This window comes from Cryptomeria japonica, chromosome 5, assembly GCF_030272615.1.
Source record: "Cryptomeria japonica chromosome 5, Sugi_1.0, whole genome shotgun sequence".
NCBI classification, from domain to species: domain Eukaryota; kingdom Viridiplantae; phylum Streptophyta; class Pinopsida; order Cupressales; family Cupressaceae; genus Cryptomeria; species Cryptomeria japonica.
Window position 1 is genome coordinate 521267662 of NC_081409.1, and position 25878 is coordinate 521293539.

Sequence of the window (25878 nt, forward strand, 5' to 3'; positions counted from 1 at the left end):
TTTGTATCATCCTTGGCTGGTTTACCGCCAAGTGATCTTCAATTTTTTCCATATCCCGCTGGAAAGTGCGAGGGGCTGGCTTGCCGCCTAGATATTGTAAGCAGTTTTCAGTTTGCATCTAACGATCCCCTATGCACTGTATGCTCTCACCCTCCCAGATTGGGCTCTCGGTGATCAAAAGGTGTTATTACTTTCCGCAAGATTTGAGATTTTAGTTCTAACCCTAACAGGTGTTTGCATTGCTTGCAAATCTGAAAAAATAATTGAAAAAATTAAGGGGAATATTACATATTGCGAGTAGAAACACCAAATCCAGGCTTTTGCTGTGTTTTCTTCTTCTTCTTTTCCGCTTTTGTGTAGGACATATCTTCATCAAACTCAATCTCATCAAGGCTAATATTCTCTTTCTTGTCTCTACCTTTCTCATCCTTGGGGGATTGCACAGTTTCCAAAATGATAATGTTTTGGTCCAAGGCTAAAAGAGTACCATTGGAGTTCTAGGAGGGAGAGAGCTCAGGAGTAGATGTATTCAGGAACCCCAAATCCAAGCCTCCAAAAGAAGAACCCATAACAGGAGAGGATTGACGATCCTTAAAGGTGTAAATGGAGCCATTCTCCGCAGTTTCAAAATCTTTCCTTTTGTTGCTTGGTGAGATATATCGAGAACCAACATCATTGGATATGATCAGTTCTCCATCCTCAATATCATCCCTTTTTCCCTTTGCATCATTATCAACGTTATTAGAACTTCTGCCCCTAATACTGTTATCATCCTTTTCCTTCTCAGGAACATCCTCTTGAGGTGCGGTCACAACCTGGTCCTTCTCTTTACACTCACCCCTCAAACTATTGTTAGCCATTTCCTGCTCGGGAACCTCCTCCTAAGGGTCAATCACATCCTGGTTCTTCTCTTTGGAATCACCCTTCTTCCCTTCTTGTTGTTCCTTAGCATAAACAAAGGAATCCCCATACACTTTGTTCACAAAGATTTCCCTGTCCCTCAACCACCTTAGGCTTAGGCTTCCATACCCTAGAGCCATTAGTTTTGGTCACATCTTTCTTACTGTTCTGAGGGCATTTCTTCACCCAATGTCCTGCCTTTTTGCACACAAAGCAGGCAAACGGTAGCGATTCATATTCAATGGCCTGGAAAAGCGACCCCAACTTGGAAACAAGTTCAACTGAGGTGGGAAGGTCCTTGGATCGACTGATCCCCACACATAACCGAGCATAAACCATTCTTTTCCTAGCCGCAGTCATAGGATCAATCGAGAGGAGTTCACCAAAACCTCCAACAATACCCTTAAAGATATCCTCTTGCCAATATTCCAGGGGAAGCCCTAGAAGCCTAACCCACACTGACACAGCTTTGAAGAAAGCATCAGATATATCCATATTGGGAGTCCACTTTTTTAGGCTAAGAGAAGACCTCCCAAGGACCCACGGACCCCCACATAGAATTGCTGGAACACCCTCTGAACAAGAGAAAGCAAAGGAGAAAAAACCCCTCAATAGAGTAGAAACTTCAACCCGTCCTTTCAACTTCCAGTTTTTGCTTACAAAGACCCTGACTGAGTCGATGTTAGGTCTTGGTCCAGAAAACTTACCAACAAGGGATAGCTCCATCAAAGTAATGTCAATCACTTTATCCGGAATCGAAACAGCTAACTTCCCGTTGTCCCTATCAGAGATTACGAACACAGGAGGGAAGGAAGACTTTCCAATCGGTTTGACCCCAAACAAGGAAGCCCAACGATTACCCATGACACCTGTAAGAAAAGAACGCTCCCTAGAACTTGTGCTCGGTTGATCAGATTGAGGAACCCGTGAATCATCTTTTTTGCAGGGATTCTTTTTGGAAGAAACCGCCTTAAGGGCCCCATCTCTCATGTCCACCTAAAACGCCGTTTTCGGGTCCCCACCATCTTCGAAATCAGCCTCCCCCAGCTTGCTTGCATCACCAACTGGTTTAGGAGCACCTGCTCTCGATTGACGCTGGGGAGAACCAACACTAGCTGAGAACCCAGTTGAAACCCTCCTGCCACCATCCTGAAACCCTTGCTCCATAGCTGTGTTTACTTACAACATAGCATATATCATGTTAGCATTATATCTATCTATATATGTGAATTGTTAGATGTAAGAAAGTAATATATTTACACACAAGATGGACAAGCAGCTTGGTAAAGGAGAGTTGGGTTTTATGTTTGAATTTAATTGTATGAAGGGACTGCATTTCAAGGCTGAAGCAACCATAGAGAATTGCATTTTAGGAGGGGTGGATTTGTAATGAATCTAATATTGCTTAAGGAAATTAGATAGGAATTGTAATGACCCTGACTGATATTTTTTACAATTTTCTGATCTTTTTCTAATTTTGATGCAATAATGGTGTAATAGAAAACTGCTAAATAACACATACAATACTATACACTCTTCTAAAACCAACTAAAACTTGTAAATCGCTGATAACAAACACTATATAATAACATAGTTTATTCAGCTGTAACCCTTTCAATATATATAAAATATAAATGAGAAACTATATCATAAAATGCTGAGGTCCATTGACAAGATTATGTTTGAAAACCAGACTTGAGTCTAGCTGTACAACCACTGAAGAGAATAATAAACAACAATGAAATGAAGTCCCAAATGGTGTGATTCCCCTTTTCTTTTCCTTGGTATGATGGCTTTCAATAATCAAATATTAACATTTGAAAAGTGGCAGCTCCTTGCATATGTGGTACAACAATCGCTATAATATATTCATCCTTAATATAAGTCAGCTGCCCCTCTCTATTTTGTACTGCATTCCACTCAAATGAAGATATGAATTTCAAAGTATACAGCAGCCCCAAACATAAGTTAGAATCAACAAATAAAGGTGTGACAAGTACCAATATTAATATTGCAAAATGTACCAATATGGCCAGCAAGGGTATGACCAATATTACAAATTTAAGTGAATCACCTCTAAGCACCAATGAAAAATGATATTCTGAAATCACCTCAAACTTGTATCAAAAATAAAATTTCTCAAGCTCACTGAAATATTCAATTACCAACTAAACTGGAAAAAGTTTAATCTTTTAGAACAGATGCGACTCGTGAATAGAATCACCTCAACTGGAAATTAAGAGGGGTTTTGTCCACCAATATTCTGCACCGAAGGGTTTTCATCCTTGGGCATGGAGATCAACAAAAGACTCAAGCTTTGAAATAGGGTTTGATAACAATAACAATGGATGCCCTTTTCAGTGTCAAACACCTCTTTTATAGTGACCTTTTAATTTTGAGTTTTCTTTTCCCATCTAAAATTGCCCTCAAAGGTGTTCAAAAACATTTTTAATAGAATATTTCATTAGGTGCACCTTAGTTAAATAATAATAATACATAGATCATCCTTTTTAAAAAATTATAAAATAAAGTTACTGGACAAGATAAAATATTATTATTAAATTATTTCCTTAACTTTATCCCTTAGCTGATGAGAAATAAGAAATAGGTTATGGATCTCCCAAAAAAATTAGTTATTAAAAGTAGGCATGACAATTCACCTTTCCTAGAATTGCTTGCCCTCAAGCAATTGCAAATTTTGATGCTCAAAAATATTTGCACTCTCCCATGTAACATCTTTAGTTGGGAGATTTTTCCAATGTACTAAATATATGATATGACCTTGTTCCTCAATTTCTTCTCTCTATGTCCAATGGCAATTTTTGGCACCAATATCAACTTCTCGTCATTCAAGGGAGGCAATTCTATTGAAGGTGTGATGTGTTGTGTAACTGCCCTTTTAGGGTATGAAACATGAAACACATTGTGTATCTTGCTATTTTATAGCAACTCAAGTTCATAAGCAACTTTTCTAATTCTCCTCAAGATCTTGTGGGGTCCATGAAACTTAGGTTTAAGCTTCTCAGCTCCTTTCCTCGTGATGGAAGATTACATATATGGTTGTAACATTAGAAAAACCAAGTCTTGAACCTCAAATGTCCTCTATTCTTGTATGGTTGTAACCTCAGAAAAAACAAGTCTCAAACCTCAAATGCCTTCTCTATATGCTTCCAATTTGCATAGAATTTTTGCTAGTTTTGAGCTTGTTGGAAGTGATGTTTGAGTGCTCATGAAACACATTGGCTATGTTTAACCAAATCACTAGCTTTTGGCTAGCTTTTGGCTCTTTGCTATCAGAGAACTCTAAGTCAACAAAGGTAAATACATCATAACCATATAATGTCATGAATGTGATGTACCAATAGATGTGTTATAAGAAATTTTATAACAATATTCCCCCAAGTACAACCATTTCATCCAAGCTAATTGCTGATCTGAAACATGGTTCCTCAAATATCCCTCAACTCATTAATTCACTATTTTTATTTGACCATTAGTTTGAGGATGGTAGTTGGTGTTTGGAGTCAAGTCTCAAATGAAACAACTCTTAAAAAACACTAAGGAATATTCTATCCCTGTTGGTTGAAAATTTTGTACACCTGGGGGATGTGCAAAATTGTGGTTTCAGCCACAGTGTGTGAGTATGATACTCTCCTAATTTAGGGAAGGCTCCCCCTATCTACAAACTAAACTAATCTAATATGGGTGGGACAACAGTCTTTCTTCTTCTTTCAAGAAAAACTATACTCTTTTCTCTTCACAGAAAAGTAATTGCGATTGGAAATAAATAACAGCAAATACAGAAATGAGATTTTTTTGTAGGATTTTTGGAACATAAAGGGAAGCAAAGTTTCCATGAAAGCACAAAGACCTCAGTCACTTCCCTAGGATTGGAAAACAGAAAGAAAGTTCAAAGTCTTCAACTATCTATTCTCCTATCAATCTTTTTAGATGATTTTTTGGTAACCAAGCACAGTATGTAGCAGCTCAAAGTCTAACTACATGATGCACCTCTTATGACAAACATAGGAAATAAAAGCAGCACAAAGTCTGCAAGTTACCCCTTTGCTTGAGCGTCCTACAATAGTTTCAGACGTGACAAGCAGCTCAAAGTCTGCAGTATCAAATCTCAAAACTAATTTAAAATTCCAAACACAATAAGCATCTCAACGTCTGTAAGATTGAGCTTGAATCCCTCTTGAACAATAGAACAAAAATCACAATCAACTCTAGAAAATGTTGTCACATAACAACTTGAATTGGCACAAAGTCTCAACACAACTTGCCTCTTTTATTGAAAGCAATCTGATTTACATCCAAGTTCAAAGTCTTAGAGTGCACATAGAAATTGGCAGAATTTTGTTGCATTGCCCTAAAGATAAAAATTACAATAGATCCCCTCAAGTATTTATAGGAGAGGAGCCTTGAGAAAAAGGTGGGAGGATCCTAACTAACTGGAGAAATTCTCTCAACCACCATGACTTATTCCAACTACTAACTAAGTCTTAGTCAAAATTACAAGTCCTATTTTAAATTGACTTGTAATCAGCTTACTTGTAATTACAAAAGTGCAAGTGATAAACTTGCAATTACAAAATTGCTTTTTTACAAGTAAACTTGTCAAAATAAAATTACAAATACACAATTGAAACTATTCGATGTGTTTGAAGACACGACTCTAACTACTGTTACCTATTTTTCGCTTCTAGCTGAAAAAGAGGTTAGGTTATGATTGTTTATACCAAAAATAGAACAAAATACATATTACTTCTGCTATATTGCATTCCAACTGCACTAAGGAAGAGTGAGCTAAAGATTACAGTTCAATGCTTCTAGTTCATAGCAGCAAAAGAGAGAGACATCTCATCTAAAAAGGAAGTATTTTTATTGATTTTCAAACACATGCGTCTCACACAAAGAGCCGTGAGACTAGCTATACACAACTGGTGCAAGAAAGAGATACATAGGCATGTATACATGAGTATAAAATAAAAGAGAGCATATTGAGAGTGGAACCAGTCATTGCCTGAATGATTGGTACGGTTGGAGTAGCCTCGATGATTGCCTTTGTATTGTTGCTTCGTCTTTGTCTGTGTCTGTCTTTTAGTATCTGCAAAAGAGTTAAATATACAATGAGTTAGAACATTTTGTTCTAAGCAATGGCTGATTACATTCCTAACATGTATACTAACGCATGCATGTATATGTAAATCTTAATTACATCAGACGCATATAATCAGCATCACAGAAGAATCTCAGAAGGGAAATATCAAATCAGAAGAAATCAAGAAAATCATCACACATAGGCATATAATTTCTAACATGTTTGCCTCATGTGCAGCTACATATCTGATTATGTTCATTTTCAGCATGTGGGGTGAAATGGGCTCCCACAAGGGTTGAGCCCAGCATGCCTATAATCGTATCAATCAAACAATCATCATTCATGACAGTGAATTGATTCTTACACTATTGCAAAGCAGTAGATCTGTTCAATATAACTACATTGAATAAAAGCAGTGATGAGTATTTTCAAGAAAAGCATGTATTAGTCCATATTGAAGGCACACTGAGGCTAATGCATTCAAGCAGGTTTGAGGTAAAATATAGAAGATATCATGCATTAGATAATACCGTTCTTTCTTTGAAGATAACATATGAAGGATAAGAGATGTTGGTGCAGATCCATTTGACCCTGTCCTAGGGTAGGGGTCAAAGTCAATATATCTCAGTCCCAAAGATCAAGTAACATGGAGATCAGTCTATTCATCTTGTTTGCAGTAAAAAATGTAAATACAAGCCGCAAAGGATAGAAGTTTTCTATTTTTATAGTGCATGAAGGATAATCTTTGGAAGGATCAGCTAGATAGGGAGTATTCACTGTGTTTTCAAGAACACAGAGATCTGGAAGAGTGAAATCCTAAAGCCCTCATAAGGAGAGAATGGTTACCTTTTCAGATAAAGAGCATCATTAGTGGATCTACAACAGCATTTACAAGCAAAGAAAGGCAAAGAGAACAGATTAAAGCATGATGACTATCTCACAGAGAAAAATACAGAATCTATTCACGTCACAGTCAGCCATAAGTGCAAAGATTCCAGACAATGAGCTTATTGAAAGTACCAAGTCATGAACATTAGTACATTGACTGGTAAGTAAGGATAATGCCTATCTTGCTTCAAACAGTCATATTATTCACAAGAGACAGGTCTGACTGTGTAAATTTTAAGGAGCAGCCACCATGATAGTGACTATTTCAAGAGTTTATAACATGACAAAGGCCCGTGACAACACAATCATCACACTTATTGCAGTATAGCAGCCATAAGGAGGATTACAGCAGTATAAAATGTGCACGGTGAGCTTTCCAAAATCTTCAAAAGGTATAGCATACAGCAGCATTGTAACGGTCATAGTCAAAGAACAATGAAAGGCATCTATAGGATAGTGATAACTGATAATACTCCGCCACAAATCAAATGCAGCTATAGCATAGTTGTCAAGAATATGAATGATTATTATTATGACAGTGTGCTATAGCAGCAGTCACTATAACAGTAAGCATGTAGCAATACACGCCCTGCCATAGTTTCAACACATAATGCAAGGAGAAAACGCCATACAGCGATGCCATCTCATCCATAGTCTTTTTCCAAGAAAAATACATTAGAAATATGCATAAACAGTCCCAACTGTGCCTAGAAAGCTTTCAGATTAATACAAATGCACAGTCAAGACAGCAGCTATGGCAGTCCTTTGGAGCAGTTTGAATCAATATTTTTATGATCATATTATAATGCAAAGGTGAAAAGATAGCAGTGATATTTTTCAGATTTTGTTTTCAAGTGTAAATTTGAAAATACAAAGATTTTCACATGACAGTTATTGTCACAAAAAGATTACCAAAATCTACAGATGATGGATGAAGCAGTAGGAAGGCTACCATGGAAGTTAAATCTAATCTTACTAAAAGTGCAGAAGATTTCCCTGGCAATCATGGTGAGAAGAAGCAAATACTGGGAAATGGCATTTAGTGAAAATAGCCATGGAATAGAGGAAATCGAGTTGTGTGTGTAGAGCACGATACTTACCACGACAGCCTGGAAGTCTGCTAGATTTCCTTTCAAGTTTGGCAGGTCGAACTCCAGACAAAACCTCATTGCAGCACACTCAGAAAATCATGCCCAGCAGCAAGAGAAGCCAATAAGTCATGCATAGTTTGCTATCAGACAAGAATATGTAGTAATCAAACCCTCACGGCAGCCCCAGTATGTGGCCAGGATCGGCAAAGGTGAAGGGAGAGTCACGCGGCACCCCGAATATGGCGGAAATTTGTAGGAAATCATCACAAATCCCCTTTCTTTTTGCCCAAACCCTAGCTTGTGGCGGCGCCCAGGAGTTTCCAGTAGAGAGAGGAGAGATATCGTGCCAAAGAGAAGGAAGAAAATGATATTTTTTAGGGTTATTCATACCCTATATCTATTCATCGATGATTTAGGCAATTGTTTTTTTTGCCTTTCATTCTCATTCTTTTTCTTCTCCTTCTATTCTCCCCGTGATTGCCTAAGGAGGGGTCGTTGAAATGAGAGGCTTTCCCCTTGTAATTTTTATTAAGTGAGTTAATAATATCACTTAATAATTTTCAATATTATTAATATTTGTCAAGTGATATTATTAACTCAATAAATATTATTTATTAATGAATGCCCGCATAGGTCTTTTAAATGAAATATAAATATACATTAATTAAAGTGACATTTTAAAATTTATTTTTAAAATTAAATAATTTATTTCATTTCATCTTTATATTTAAAAGTAAAAAATAATAATAAATGAAATAATAAAATGTTTTGTTAAAGTGATATAGGTCACTTTATTAAATTGTTTTATTATTATTTACATTTATTACCATTTTTGCCTTTAAACATAAACGGGAAATTAAACAAATATTTAATTAAATAATAAATTTCAAAAGTCACTTTATGAGATGTATATTTTATTTTTATTTGATAAGGTCAAAAAGGAGATATTTTTTGCATTAATGAAGGCTTGCAAGCTTGTCAGGGATATTTTGGAGCCATTTATGATGCATTTAGGAGCTTTTATGGCAGAGCATGGGGTGTCTTGACTTTTGGTTCAAGCCCTTTTAGTTTTACACTTGTTTTTGACCCTAAAAGTGGGCTTTGTGGGTTGAATTAGACCAAGTGGTTAGGGTTTTTCTTTGTGGGATGCAGCTATTGTAAGCAACATATATGCTGCTTTCCTTCTTCATTAGAGGGGTTCTTGATTATTCATCTTTTGGTAGACTGTAATTTCAGAGTTCTTTCTGCAAGAGGGAATGTTTTTGTAACACTTTTTCAGGAGTAAGAGAGCATTGTAACAACTTTGAGCAGTAATAAGCAGTCCATGCCTTCCCATATTCTTTTGTTATTGTGAGTCCTTGGTGTTAATGCAGGTTTTTGTGACATTCTTGTCCTTGAAACTGTGTTTTCATGTGGGTATCTTATGTAGGAGCATAATTATTTGTAGGTTATAAGCTGTGAGTGGAATAGCAGTCTTAGGTTGTGAGAAGTGTTTTTCTCCTCTAAGGACTGTGATTTTAGCCTTCTTATAAATTATTTATGCAAGGGTTATGATTTACTGGGTTGTGTAGGTGAGTATTATTGTTGTCATATTGTTTGTTGTTTGTGATGAATACTAAGAGCGGGGGGTGAATTAGTATACCAAAAAATACTGTGTTTAAACACTTTAACAGTCTAGCAGTAAACTGGTAAAACAGTTTAACAAACAAACCGGTCAACACACATGCAAACCAAATAGCAAATAAGGCATTCACCCATAGAAGCACAATCACCATAACACAAGAGATTTTGACGTGGAAACCCAAATGGAAAAAACCACGGTGAGATGAAACTCACAAGTAACTATCTGCAGAATAGTAACCAGACCGGTTAAGGTCATACAATGTTCTTTACCAGAACAGATCCTGTTAGGAATCTCAATCTCTGTTAGGAGATAAGTCCGATTAAAGACTACCTTGTGAGAGGATTTCAGATCCACAGATGTGAACCACCTTGTTAGAGGATTTACAAAGGCTTTTCTGGGCCTACCCGGTTAAGGGTTTCTGACTTGTCAAAGATGTGAGTAATCAACAAGTGAATGATCTAGCAAATGGCACAGTCTGCTTGATTAGATCCATTGTAGCTCATAGTTAATGCTCTTCAGCATTACTTCAGTCTTCAGTAAATCCACACTCTGTTGCAGTACACAGACTTGATCTTCTCAGTTAAGATCGCACATACAAGAGCTTCAACGACCACCAAAACCTAACAGTTACATTCATACATACACATACAAAACCCTAGACATGATGTCCTTAAAAGGAATCTGATTTTATGTCGGTCCAATAGGATTACATTGCAAGTTCCTAGGTTCATTGTATCTAGACACATTTAGTAACACGGCACAAAATAACTGTCAAAGTGTCGGTGGATGGTAACTCATCACAAAAATATACCAGTTGGTAACTCATCACAGAGTATTACCGGTTTATACAACTTTTTCGGTTACCGGTTGGTAACTCAGAGTAACACCGGTTTAACAAATTACCAGTTGACAGAAATGAAGACTGGGAAAAAGATAACTGCCGCTTCTGGCTCCTTTGCTCCGCTCCGCTTGAGATCCTTAAACCGCTTGATCTCTCTATGCCGCTTGGGTCTTTATACCGCTTGAGATCGGTAAAAAATTTCTGCATAACATCAATAGTCTAAAGACTACAACATGATACTGGTTTGGAACAATTACCGGTTGAGCATAATTCATACATTCACAAAGTGATCTCATAGCAAGTGTGTGTACATCAATGACAATCACAACATAATCATCAAAATGCCAATAGTTTGCTGTTCTTTCTCAAGATATTCAGTTTGGTGCATCCCCTGTTAGGCAGTAGGTTCATTTTCATGTTTTCCTTCTCTTTTCTCAACAAAAATCATTAGGATAGTCAGAATTAGGTGATAACTAGCTAAGAACCAGCTTTCTCTGGAGGTTCACTCCAAGTTTTAGGCAACCCACAGGCCTAGGAGAGTTCCCATGTGTCACAAGCCTGTTGAGTTAAGAGCTTAGCAAATAGGGGTGCAGGTTCAAGTGATAACAACTACATCATCCTCTGTTTTGAAAATCTTCATGCTGCTTCAGGATGCTTTGTGATTGAGGTAAATGACATCTTGAACTGGAACAAGAACTTGGACCCTTGATAGTCTTTGTGTTTTTAACCAACGAACTCCAACCTTTCACATGCTTGGGGTAGTACCATTTCTTCAATAGGGAAAGGGTTGCCTTCCTCTTTTCATGTTATGACCATCTCTATCTTGAAAGCTTTCTATAATTTGCATCCATGAATTGCTGTTGTATCTCTTCTTCTTTTGTTCACTGATGAAGAACCCATAACACCTTATTCAAGATGATATTGTTATAAAACAATGCCCATGTTTTGATTTGTTGGTTTGATAGATCGTGTGTGCAAACAGGACAGGCAAGGGAAGGGATAAATTGATGCAAAAATGGGCTCACAAGTGAATTTCGGGTTTTGGAAACTGCATTACATGTGTGAAAAAATAAGAGCATTAACTTGCAATTGTGGAGAACAAACATGCAACTTCATATGTGTAATGGGTAACCACAAGTTTGCACTTGTAATTGGACCTTTTAGACTCATTTTTAAGTGTTTTTCGAGTGCATTTTGTACCAATTTCAGATTCTGGAAGGCTGATTGCAAGTGAAGACACAACTGCAATCGGGTTTTAAAATTCTGACTGCAAGTAGACTCGTAATGGAAAAAATGAATGAGGGTGAAATGAATGGATGAAATCGGGTTTTGACATGAGGGGAAAATGGAAAGAATGATACCAACCGGTAATGGCAAACTTTATGGGACAAGGAAAGACACATTTTCAGCTTGGCAACTTGGAAAGAGGGAAAAACTTCAACTTGTAATCAGATTTGTAAAACCCGAAATCAAATAAATGGAAAAATTTAAAAGAGGGGAAAATCATGCAAATTTACAAATTGCATTCAAAGAACTTATCCATTTGGGAAGATCACTTAGAAACCCTAATCCTTGCTTGGTCAAAGGCCCTAGACCAAAACAAATCATAATGCTCTTATAAATAGATGAAGAAGCCACCATGTTGGGATTGCAAATAACAAACAAATCGGTTTTGCCTTTAAACCTTTCCACCAAAAATGGCTTAGAAGGAGAGGTATGCTTGACTTCAAACTCTCATTAATGGAGGACATGCAAGACGTGTTTTGCAATGTGGAAAGAAGGCGAACTTCATGCTCCAAGACTTGACAATAACCAGCAAAAGACGTATTCCAAAAACGTCTTTAAAAACGCCTTCAAAAATGCAAAATGTGTTTGCCCAATCCAATTTTGGTGAAAAACGTGGCAACAAACATTGATTCCCAACGATTTTGGCATGAATGTAGGACGGATTTAGGGAAGAAATGCCACAAAAAACGGATTTAGGAGAGTAAATGTGCAGGTCGGGTTTTTCCTCTCCAACTACAAACAAATGTGCCCTCCAAAGATGCAATTAGTTTTTTAAAACCCCTTTACAAGTTTTAAATTGCATTACTTTTCCTTCACTTGAGCAATTTCGGGTTTGAAAGGAAGAAGAGCAAAAAGAAATAACAAAACAACTTGTAATAGGAAAATAAAATCCCCATTACAAGTTTTAAAAACATAAAGGAACATAAAGATTTGTAATAGGGAAATAAAATCCCCATTACAATTAAAAAAAAAACATAACTTAAATAAAAGACTTGTAAAGGGAAATAAAATCCCTATTACAACTTAAAAGCACAAAGCAGGAACTTTTATGAGAACTTACAAGTTCTCATTAAACTTGTATTTTTAATTTAACTTGTAATTTGTCTAAAAAGTTCCTACAAACAACTTAAAAGACAAAAAGGGGAAAGGGGAAATAAAAAGCAAGTTACAAGTTACAAGTCTTTTAAAAAGTTCACTTGTAATTGCTAGAAAAAACCCCTATAGCACAAAAACATAAAGGAAACTCCTAACCTGCAATAGAAAGAAAATTTCCCACCTGTAGTCAGGAAGAAAAAACTTGAAATTGAAGGAAAGACATAGCAAACGAACTCAAAATGCGATGAAATTTGAAATGCAGATCGAGGATGGACCGAATATTAGTCCAGTCTAGCAAGAAGCAAATTGTTTGCCTCGGGAAGCATTCCTTAAGAGTAAAATCTTCAACCTACAATGATTGCTCAGAAACCCGAAATTGCACAAAAAAGGTAGGAAAAAGAAAACCAACACTCACCAAAACTTGGACAATGATGGCAAAGACACCCCCAATGATTTGACACTAACAAATGTGAGTTTTGTACCTCGTAAAATGTGCCTTGGAGACAAAAATGACACATTTTAGGCAAAAATTTGTAGGTGTTGTCACATTTTTGAAAATTCAAAAATGAGGACAACAATCCCTAACCTTTACAACATTTTTGGGCAATCCACATAGCCCAAATACTTCCTTGAAAAATAGATTTGCCACTTGGGGAGCCTTAAATTTTGATGTGATAGCAAATAAATGTGCTTATTTTGTTAGCCTATTCACAACAACATAGATGCAATCTTTTCCTTGTACCTTGGATAGGCTTGTAATGAAGTCTTTAAATATGCTTTTCCACTTCTAATTAGGAATAGGCAAAGGCTTTAATAATTTAGTAGGAAATGTGCACTTTGATCCTCTTTGTTTGGTGGGTCTGATCTGCTCAATTCCTTCCCGATAATAATCTCTCTCGACTTCTCTTGTTCTTGTTCTATTTCTCTTTCTTGATTCTGTCTGGTTCCTTTTCTCCAATAATTGTTTGTTTTAAAATTGCTCTCTTCCAACTCGGACAACTTCTCTACCTTCGTTCCACCGATCGAACCCACAAGGAATTGATGTCACTTTCTTCTCTTGCCTGGTCTTCCTCTGTGTTCCATCTTATTTTCTGTTTTACCAATCCCATCCCTACATTCTCTGCATCCCCTTTCAATCATTGTCCTTGCCTCGATTCTCCTGCATCAAGCTCCCTTGGAGACTAAAGAAATCATGTGTTCCTGCACATGAAGTCATCAATGGAATGACACAATAGATTTTTGTCAAAAGAATCTCTCGCATTGACCCCCTAGGCATGCACAAGTGATTACCTTCTTGCAACATAAAATCAATCCACGGTCCTTGATCTCTATGGATAAGATTGTTGTAATATTCACAGGCCTCCTTAGTATTAAGAACATCCACATTCAGATCCTTTAAGCTCTCAAATCCAACACTTTGAGCCTAGATTTCATGTAACAACAAGCTGCCTCGATTCAATGTACCGACAAACTCACTTGCTTGACTAGTCATCAAGTTGTCCATTCGTACAATAAGAAACTCATCTTTGATTGTAATCTAATTAATGGCTCTAGTATTCTGTGGACTTTCTCCATTCTTCTTCTTTCATAGATACTAGAACATAAGGGCTAAAGCTCTCATTTTTCAATTCTTTCGAAGGGAATTCTTAAACCTCTAATGCTTGAATCTCAACTTCGTTATTCATTTCAACCGCTTCATCTATTGCCATCTTAGACTTTGCCTCTTCATTTTCAAACATTATTGCACTTATCTCCTCATCTTCATTTGTTTCTTTCATACCTCCAAGTGGCATGTCCCCTACAAACTCCTTGGTTGCTACTTCTTTTCCATTCCTACAAGCACACCATTATCAGGAAAATAATTCTTTTCCAAGGCATTCATTCTACTTTCAATCTTTGCCAATTCGTCATGAAGCTTCCTATTCTCTACTTTTTCCCAATACTCTTCCTAGAATGGGATTATCATAGGTCTTCGTATGACCCATCTCATCTTTCCCTTTGAATTCATCTTCTCTCACAATCACAAGCAATCTTTTGTGTGCCTCCTTCTCCGCCTTCTATAGTCATAGGTCTCCTCTCAATTGCAACAAATTCTTCTCAAACTCAAACCCTCTGCAGTTACAAGTCTCCACTCGCTTGCAACAAACTCTTTCTAGGGTATACTTGAGACACCTCCCAAATTATTCTACTTGCAAGCTTTAGCAGATCTTCTCCACCCTCAAGATCTTGTGGCTCTGATACCAAATGATGAGTGACGACTTCCACAACCAAACAATTGCAAACTATTTTTTCCTTCAATGGCATGAGGAACTTGGAACAATAACAAAAATTACTAACGATGCGATAGGAACTACATGAGATTAACGGAGTAATGAACTATATGCTAATGTGAGGTCAGGAATTAAAAAAATAAGTACATCTATCAAGTAGACAACATAACTCTAAGATGTTTGTTTTATTTCAGTAATATACAGAATGTTGATTACAAACAATAGATAGCCGTCTTTATTTATATAACCTAAACCAAAAATCTATTCACATGATCCTCTCTATTTGTCGGGTTTGATCAGCTTAATTCCTTCCTGATATTAATCTCTCTCGACTTCTTCCATTCTTGTTCAATTTCTCTCTCTTGACTTTGTTTGGTTCCTTTTCTCCAATTGTTGTCTATTTTTAAATTTCTCTCTTCCAATCTGAACAGCTTCTTTCCCTCCATTCCACAGATCATACCCACAAGGAATCAATATCACTGTCTTCTCTTGCCTAGTCTTCCTCCATGTTCCATCATATTTTCTGTTTTGCTGATCTCATCCCTACACTCTCTATGTCCCCTTTCAATCGATGTCCTTGCCTATTTTTGTATTTTCTTTTGGTGGGTTTCCTCTCCCTTCTTTCCACCATTGCGCACTGTTTCCATAACTACCCCAAAAACTGATTCCAAGCCAAATTTGACCAAATCGGAATAGGTAACCGACGCTCCTGCATTGACATCTGATCTTTGTAATATCTGATCTAAAAACTCACAAGGCACTGATCCTTCACCACCACCTAAACTATTCTTTTATAGCCATGAAAATTTGTAGGGATTTGGATTTGTTACTCTCACCAACTCCCTTTAGATTGCATTTGAGGACATTCAAAGGCTTGGTGACCCATTTAACCACATCAGAAACATGTTTCCGTGAATCCTTTTCCCTTTCAACCAAATCCACCTCTCTCATAGGAGGAATCAGATCTCCATTGTTCATAACTCCAACCTTGAGAAGCTCTAGCTTCTCCTTCTTGTGTGATCTAGCCTTTCCTCCTTGCTTATTTTAGCCTCTTCTAGCACTAGTTTGATCTCAGCCTCTGGAAAAAAAAAAATTTCTTTATTTTCTTTGTTGTGTTTTAGATAAAAAAGTTTTATCCTTCAAGGTGAATTGGTTTGCTTCTTCCACCATATATCAACTTAGAGCTTACTCATCTCATCTTGTACTTTATGCCTCATCCCATTAATATATTGTGCCGCCTTCTCTTGGTCCATCTCATTGTAACCTGACGAAATAACTATCTTGTAAAATTCTTCAGTATAATCTTTTAAACTAAGCTCCCTTTACCTCAATTCTAGATCTTTTTCGGCAGTTTTGTAATCTCTAGTTACTGTTTCCCTTTATCTTGGTGACTATTCTGTCCTAGCAGCTGATTTTCTCCTTCCCTCTTTTCCTTCCCTCAAGTTACAGTTCTCTACACCACAGGGCTGCATAACCCTTTAGTTTGATTTGCACTATCTTTGCTCTTTTCTGGTCTTGCATGTCCTCATTTTCAAAATATTTCTTTGTCTTGGTGAGCCAATCTTTTAGATCTTCATTTTTTAGGGTTCTAGAGAAGTTCAGAACATACATCCTTGTTCCCTTTCAAACCTTTGCCAAAGCTCTAAGGAATTTGTCTTCTCCTTATTCTAATGATAGCTCATTAGCTATTGCTTGTCCTTCTCTTTCTTAAGCTTATCAATCACTGGTCTCTTCTCTTGGCACAAGGCCTCTTATATTTGTTACCTTAACTCTTAAAACATTAAATTTCTAGATAACTGTTACCAGTGGGCCAGTAGTATGAGCTTCCATATCTATCCAATTTAGAAACGTTTCTAATCTGACTTCTCTTAATTTGGCTTCTGTGCAAAGTTCATCAGATATTTAACCTTTCTCTTGTTTTTATCTATGTTCCACAAATTTTTCTTAAAAAATTCCTGTTCTTTGGACAACCCCTCAGTTCATTTTTGCCATATGCATGTAACAATGGTCAAGTTTCAAAGTAGTTTGTTTTAGCTTTATGCAATCTCTTTGCCAATGTCATAATAAAGAAGAAATATACACTAACATCAACCATTGACAATTTGTAGGTTTTGAAGTAGACAAAGAGGACCCAACCAAAAAACGTAGGGTGGAACGACAGCGCAAGTAAGTCTTATGTTTCTGTTTGTAGCATGTTGAAGCTGTTGTAGCATTGTATATTTAATTTTCTGCAACAAGCATTTGACCATTAAAGAAAAGTGAAACAATTGTTGGTGATTTTGTTTTTGGGATGATATTGCAGTTAAAGACGAGATGAATATATATGCATCTCAAATTCTGTATTTTCTGTTCTTGACACAATTGTTTGCTCCTCTTATAGACAACAAAAATATGAGAAATTAGCTTTTGTAATGTCAGTGCCTTACAATATTGCTCCGTCTATTTTTATTTTTTTTAAACACGCGAAGGAGAATCTTATCCCAGATGATGACAAACTTCATTACATTGTACACAGGAACATGAAGGTTTTTGCGTTACCATGGAAAATCATGTACAATATTCAAGAATTTCTATAAACTAGGTGCAATGCTTTCCCAATGCTCATGCATTGCCATGGTTTGTAGTGTTTCTTGATCACATTAAAAAGTATACTTAAGAAAATTGACTTTTGTGAAGTGTTATAGAACTTTCCAAAAATGAATTCTCAAATAGATAAATTTCTCAGTCAAAACACTTCAGAGCTTTATACCTAATTGCAATTTTATAATATGCAATTCTGAACTCTAGTTACCCTGTTTACCGAGGCATGTGCTTATTATCAAATTGTAAAATACACATGGACCAGCACTTCTGCTAATGTGAACTTTTGTAATCTACCACTCTCTGCAATATACATTGAAAATGAGTTGAACGCCTCCTTTTCATTTGCTATCTGTGCCTTCTGCCAACTGCGGCCTGATGACCTAAAAACCTGTGAATACTATGAGAGAAAGTCTAATCAGCTATGTTAACTAGATTTGCAAACTAACTAATTATGTCTACTGATTGCTGCACCCTGATTACAATGAACTTGAATCTGGTTTGGCAATGCCTCCCCTCTCTGGATGGATGTGCTTCTACCAAACCTATCTTAGAAGTGTACTAACTGACATCAAACTAAGACTGAACTTGGCTAAGATTAGTATTTGCAGCCCATCAAAATGAATAAGAACATCAGCTATGACTGTCTGTCAGACAAGTGTACCATGAATCATTTGTGAAATTAATCACCTCTAGAATCACATTGATCATCCAAAAAGCTCAGTATCACCATTTGAACAACCTCCATAGGTTGTTGAGCAACTCATTGTCAGACAAATTTTATCCTTCAAGTTGGAACAACTTGAGGACAACTTCAAATAGTACCTCCTAATGTAGGTGATCACATCCTGCCATCACTTGTATATAGTCATCCATTGTTAAGAGGCAGTACTCAAGTGCATATGCAATCTGAAAACCATCACATACAAATGATTCTTCTTTTAGTATTAGGAACATCAAGTGCAGATGAAAACACTTGTTCTTCACATGATCATGTCTAGCACATATAGTACATTTGGGAAAATCCATCACTTTTAATCTCACCATCATTTTGAACTTTAAAAGAGCAATTTGAAGCTTGTACATCTCTGACATAATGTGCCAGATTGGAGTAATCAGCTGCAGAACAAGTACGAATGGCTTCAAGTCCTTAACAATGACAATTGGATTATTCTACCAAAGTCGAGCAAGAGTAACACCGCCATTTATTCCACAATAGGTATATCATTACCATTAACAACCTGTTGTGATACATCAATTACATGAAATCAGAGTTCTTTGAGATAGACACAGTATTGAATAAGGATATGGTATTGGATATGGATATGGTATCAGATCTGAATATGGTGAATATTCAAGGGCCCTTGATACAAATACAACTAGATAGGCCAATTATAGAAATATTCATATATCCAATTATTTATATATCTAAAGGGTTTAGTAAATAATTTTAAAATATTTACATTTATATATATTTTGGTTTTAATATTTTAGTTTGCAATATTTATTTTGTTATATTCTGCTTACTGTGGTGAGGTATTCACTATTCACACATCGCCCCATTGAAAATGGGGACCCCCCCACTTTTGGCTTTCTAGGTTGTCTTAGAGTCTTTGCTATTAATCTTTGCATTGAACGAATAGAGTTTCTCAAGTGGCTAGAGGGTCATCAAGTCAGGTTGGTCTCCTTGGGGTGGAGTGAAGATAGTCGGTTGTGAGCATGAAAGTAGATCTAGAACCCCTTGGATCATGCCTAGGTTTCTTGTGTTATCTGATCATATTTCTAGTTGCAAGAGGAAACCTTGGTTGAATGAGTTGTGTCCTCCTTGAATTTCACATGAGACCCCATACCTTACTAAGAACATAGATGCCTGTACCTTGCAAAGGTCTTAGAGAAAAATTTTCATTAGGTCCTGTACTTTACTCAAAATTTAGAGCGAATTTTGAAGTACCTTGGAGAGGTTCCAGAGCGAATTTTTGCATTTAGCTCCCGTACCTTGCCAAGGGTCAAGAGTGGATTTCACCAAGTCATGTACCTTACTCAAGGTACCTCACTCAAAGTCATGGACCTCACTCAAAGTTGAGAACAAATTCTTCCTAAGGTCCTGTTGATGTGTTTTTTATGCACATAACAATACAGAATAAATTACCAAAGTAATTTACCCTCTCTTGAACAAAATCACCTCAGATGCTAAGAATGAGATCAACCAAAATGATTCCAAGGTTTCTACATGTCAGGTCTTGACGAGTGGGTAAGTTCAGTGGTTGATGTGAATTGCTGTGTTTCACTTTGGGGACTTACGCAAATGTTTGGATTATCATGAATGATGCGGAATAGGTGTGCTGACAACTTAAGATTTATCAATAGGGCTTTGGATTTACTTCTTATTAAAAAAGGGGGAAAAAGAATAGGGTTCAGGAAATCTATTCTAATCCTAAGAATGTAGGGAATGATGAATGGATTTAGTGGAATCAAACTAGGCAAGGTCTCACAATCAGGTATTGACACAAGCTTAGTGCAATCATCTAAAGTATACTTAATGATTTTCAAACTATTACCATCAAACGAAGACACCATCCAAGTTGATGCTTGTCAACGAACGCATAATAGTTGAAGTTATGCTTACTCAAACTCCAGTTGACCACACAAGGCGCACTTACCAGCGGAAAGAGGCTAGTGGTATGGGTTAAGGATTCCACACAAATATACTCAACAAATCTTTCATTCAATCTAACATACATGAAAATAAATTCTAATCTAACTTGGAGGAATTGAGAACCATGAATGCAAATACAACACTTGAAGAGCAAAATCACCAACAATTGAACAATGATTAGGATTCAAATAGCTGTAGCATATACCAACAATTCTACAAAAACTCTCTCTTACAAATGAGAGACAAAGGGGCATATATAGAGTCTCTTACAAAATGGATGGCCCAGATTGATCTAAGATCAACAGTCGAGATCATGCCAACAAAACCCTAGAATTGCCCTAATTAGGGTTACATCAAAAATGGTGCCACCAACATATGGCCCAATAGAAAGATACCTAGTCATCATATAGGGAATATTCTAGAAGATTCCTCCCTGCATCTCTCTCTCTCTTAGCATACTCCAAGAATCTAGCCAAAACTGAATCTAACTCCTCCATGGAAATGCTAGGCAAGGTATCCTACTGTAAATCAATCACATCCAATGAATCCGAGCAAGCATTCAAAGTGTTCTCCCATTCAGGCATGAGCTTCTGCGAATTATGAACATGAATCAACAAAGAGACCAAGTCATCTATCTGACTCTTCTGCAAAGAGTCCAACTGGCAAAAATACATAAATTTTATCTTGTCTCTTAATTCGGCTAAGTGTAAACCACTAGCATTACTAACATCAACACCCAATAATTCCTCGATCGAGGCAAGGATCTTCATCTGAATGTCCTGAATTAATCCTTCCATCTCCATACAACTCGATTGGGCGTTCTCATAAGCTGATTTCTTCAAAGCTAGTGCACAATACCAGCCATGGAAATTATATATGTCTCCACTGTGCACAATGTTCTCACTGACCAAAATGGAATTAGGAACCTTCTTCAATGCCAGGAGGCGTGGAATAGTCTTCTCTTGGATAGGTCGGAATTCTTCCCAAACTCCCTCCAAATACTGGATCCTGAATACAAGCGTTGTTGTCTTATCATATGCTTGGACAAACTGAGTAAGGAAATCATCTACCTGCTTTCTTGTGCTTTCAATCCACTTTTCCACCTCTGAGTGTGTACCTCTCGCTACCTCGCAGTGTGAATGTATTCCATGGTCAACTGCAATAGGGGAAATAAGGGTGGGATCTCCACGCCTTGTCCCTGCAATATACTCTCTAAGTCTAATATTTTCTTCTTTGTACCTTTCATTCTCCGCAATCGCTGTGTCTAACTTTGCATTGATTGCTTGGAGGTTGTCACCAATCTCCTGAAATTTCTGCCCTGCGGATGGACAACCAAGGGCAACTGAAGTGATCTGGAAATCCAGGGGAGTAGCAGTGTCCACTGTCACGCCAGCTCTAGGAACAACAATCTGCGCAATCCGCATTCCCGTCTCATCTCTAGCTATGTGCGACAAAATCTCCGCTCTCTTGGGCTCCTTCTTCTTAGCACTCCTAGCTAGGTAGTCATCAATATCCTCAATAGGCTATACTTCTATCATTTGTTTACTTTTTTCCATACTCTTCCTCAACCATTCAGGAATAGCGGTCATCTCCATACCATCATCAAGACATATTTCTCGATCAAGGTCCTTCAGTGCCGAGATAACTTCATCATTATCATCAGGATTATTCCTGGTCCAATCATATACACCATTTCCCAAACTAACTTCCAAAAGGACAGTAGGGGATCCCGGCTGGTCATCATTCTCATCAGGAGGTGCAGATGTTGCTGTGGCATGAAATTCTTGAGTATTCTCTGGTAGTATCACTGTGTTGGAACACTGCTAAGTCTCCTTATTCTGTTCTGTTACTTCAATCACTTCGATTGATGAGGCACTAGGAGGGGGTGAAGGAATGATAGTCTTCTGTTTCTTCTTCACATCCTCAATCTTCTTCCCTCTAGCCTTGACTTCTCCAGGCATGTTCTTCCTTCTCTTGGGAGCTTGACTCTCTTCGTCTGCATGAATCCTGACATCACTGATAGTCCTCTGATCATCCTCGGAAGTAGACTCTTCCGTCTTCATCCTTTCATAAGTGAAGGGAACACCCATGTCAACTAATCTGTTCATCTGCATATCCACCCATGTGCGGGAGAAATTCAGGACTTCTCTCATCAATACATTCAGGTCAATCTCTTCTGACTCTGACAAATTTGGCAATAGGATTGCCTTCTTCATTTCATTCTCATAATGTGGGTGTGTATGATCTCTATCATCTAATACCTGATCAGGGATGAGAAAAAGTCCACACTTCCTCATGAAATCCATTGACATTCTGGACCACATTCTTCTTTTCACTTCTTGTTCGTCCATTAAGTTAGCCCAATAATCCTCTATGTCAACCTTATGTGTGAACTTCTCCCCTCTCATCCTTCCGACTTTCTTGTCTGGATCGAATCTCTCTCTTTTCTTGTAGGTGGCAAATCTGTAGAATGCAATCTCCTCACCTGCAGTGCTAGCAGTTATGGCGGATTGGCAGAACTCTGAAGTCTTCCCAACTGAAATAGGGAATGTCATTCTTGTCCTGTGCTTCTCTCTCTGGATAACATCGAACTCTAGAAGCTGTCTTACCACTTCCAACAATATCATTCTGTCAGTAGGATACCTAGGAAGTCTGTAGGGTTTAGATTGAAACCCATGAATCCTGAGGTATGTGAAAGTGGGAAACTGTATATACCACGATCCATATTTTTCTATTAACTCTATTGCCTTCTTGGACAATCTTTTGTGGATTCCGCTCTGCAGCATCCATGTGATGTACATAGTGAATGCATCATTCACTTTCTTATAGTCTTCAATTCTGTGCATACTCAACTGGGGGTAGCATTCATAACTCTTAAACTATCCTTGCCCATTCCCGACTTCACCTTTGCATATTAATCCTCTGTATGAAACAAACCGTGCAAGCAGGTACACCAGGTAAGAAGTCATGGCGAATGACTTGGACCGCTCTACATACCTCAACTGAAAATCTAGATTGTCGCTTATGATCTTAGACCAATTCACTAGTGTTCCTTTAAGACAATCCTGGATGAAGTAGAACATCCATCCATGAAATATTGCTCCCTGCAGCATTCCTGTCGCTCTGTTGAGTAGGAATATCAAATCACTATATTCCTCCTTAAAATCTACGCACATAAGTGTCTTGGGAGCCTTGGAATGATGACTCCTAGGCTCAATCATCCATTCTTTATTAATTAAACTCTTGCATACACCCATCTTCTTCGTGTATCTGTCTACATAATCTTCCTTGGTCACATCCTTCATGTCTGTACTGCATGGAATTCCGAATACCTCAGCAAGGTAGGCGATGACAACACCCTTCGGACTCTTGATCATTCTTGTGAGCGGATCGTAACATCGTGCACACTCCAGGATCAACTCACTGCACTGTATGGATTGTGGAAACCCAGCGGCATGGAAAATGCCACTCTTCATAATATTCGCATATGCTGGAGAAGGAACCTGATCTCTGGATCCGAACATCCGATGCTGCATCTGGTCGAAGTTCAGGAAATGCATGTTGGTATCAGTGATCTCCCTCCATCTGGATGAAATCTTGAACTCTGGATAAAATCCAGTCTCCAACGTCTTCAGCAGCTCTTTCCTTTCCTTGTATCCTGACTTCGACATCGCACCTGTACGAAACTGGAAGTTAGTCCTAGGATAAAAATAAATACTTGTAATAAAATTCCTGACTTTCTAGAGATTTAGCTAGTTTAGAGCATGGAGTCAGGAAAATAATCCATACACTTGGTAAAATTTAGCAATTACGTTCAATGTGTGACAACACTAAGGCATGGAAGCCTTCCATAAAAATTCATTTATACCTCCTTACGCTTAGAAAATATGCAAGCAAAGAATGCAAAGGAGTATACCGGATTGATGATGACTTAGGAAAGGTGTGAAAGGTTGTGTTTTAATGAATGTCTGAAGACACCTTCTGCAGTCAACAATGAAGGTCAAAATTCTGAAGACAACCTGAAAATTCAGACTTTCAAAATATGTTGTAATCTTCAAAATGTGCATAAAATCAATAAAAATCAGTTTTATTGATGAAAACAATCATTTTCTGGAATGTGAGTATGGCTGGTAAAAATTAGTTTTACGAGGACAAGTCTGAAAATCGAACACTTCAGACTTACCAGCACCTTGCAAAGTGGTTTAAATCCCTAAAAATGATGAAAAATGGCTTAGGAAACAGCCCCAAGCAAATTTGCCAAAATTGGTTAGGTGGCTGGAAATGAAAATTTCTGAGGACAACTGCCTAACAATGGAGTTTCAGACCTACAACAGCATTAAAATGGTCTAAAAAGCGCACAGAAAACTCCACAAAATGTCTCCAAATGCTAAATTTTTAAGTTAGAATTGGCTGGGCAATAAAAACTTAAGTCTGAAAATTAATGGCAGCCATTAATGGAGGTCAAAATCTGAAGCAAACCTCAGATCTGAAGCGAATCAGCAGGCTGGAAATGATGACGGCCAACAAACATGCATGAAAAATCCACCAAAATGTGGCCTCCAAGCAAAATCGAAATTTTCCCAAGTCTAGCGCTAAAATGGAAATCTGAAAATTGATGCCAATGGATAGCTCGGATCTGCAATAATGGAGGATGGCAATAATCTGGAAAAATCGCCCAAGTTGGGATTGAAAACCCCAAACACAAAAATTTGCCTTCCTTAGCAAAAAAATCGAAATTTTCAAAATTCTGAAAATTGTTGTCAATGGCAGCAATTTGCAGAAATGAAGGTCTGAATAGCAAGCAACAATGGTGGAGGAAAAATCGCCCAAGGTCTCCAAACACAAATTCGCCAACTTTCACCAAAAAATGCTAAATTTGGAAAAAATCGCCAAACTTAGCAAAATCGAAAATCTGAAACTGGTCTTTAATGGCAGCCAAGAGGAATAAATCAGCAAGCTGGAAAAAAAAAGGAGGAAAATGAATCCTCAATCCCACACTTCACAAAAACGCCTTGCTAAAAAATTCTTCCAACTTGAAAAAAATCGCTCTCATGGAGACACCTGGTAGAAATAATAATAAAATAATGCTGAAGTTCCTCTCATATACTTGCTTTCACCTCCAACTTTCACCACACGAGCAATGTGGGATAAAAAACACTTGTATAAATACTTGCTTGGTGAAACCCTAACTTGCTTCTAGAAGATTCAAACATTTAATAATTATTGCAAGTTATTAAATTTGCTTTTAAATTTTAAATAATCATTTAATAATTATTTAAAAGCAATCAAAATGGGGCTTTTTATTTAAAATATTTCAAATTAAATCCAAAATAAAGCCTCCAGGGGAAAATCGCTATAGGTTGGGATTAAAAAATCCCTTCAAAAATCGCTTAAGTGTCAAAATTTGCCCCATAGGGGAAATTCAACCCATGCTTGGATAAAAATCCATGCTCAAAATCATCAAAATGCACATAAATCATCCTCCAGGGGAAAATCGATATGAGTTTGGACAAAAATCCAGACAAAAATGCACTCATTTTGC

At 37.3% G+C, this 25878-nt stretch overlaps 1 protein-coding gene across 2 annotated transcripts in view; it reads left to right on the plus strand.

Annotated features, from left to right (window-relative positions):
• Positions 1-25878, plus strand: part of LOC131060942 (protein CYCLOPS) — a 198685-nt gene that overhangs the window by 131083 nt on the left and 41724 nt on the right. For both annotated transcript variants that reach the window (XM_057994404.2, XM_057994403.2), the window contains exon 9: positions 17209-17266. In XM_057994404.2, the coding sequence (XP_057850387.2) occupies positions 17209-17266 (58 nt within the window). The remainder of the gene's footprint in view (positions 1-17208; positions 17267-25878) is intronic.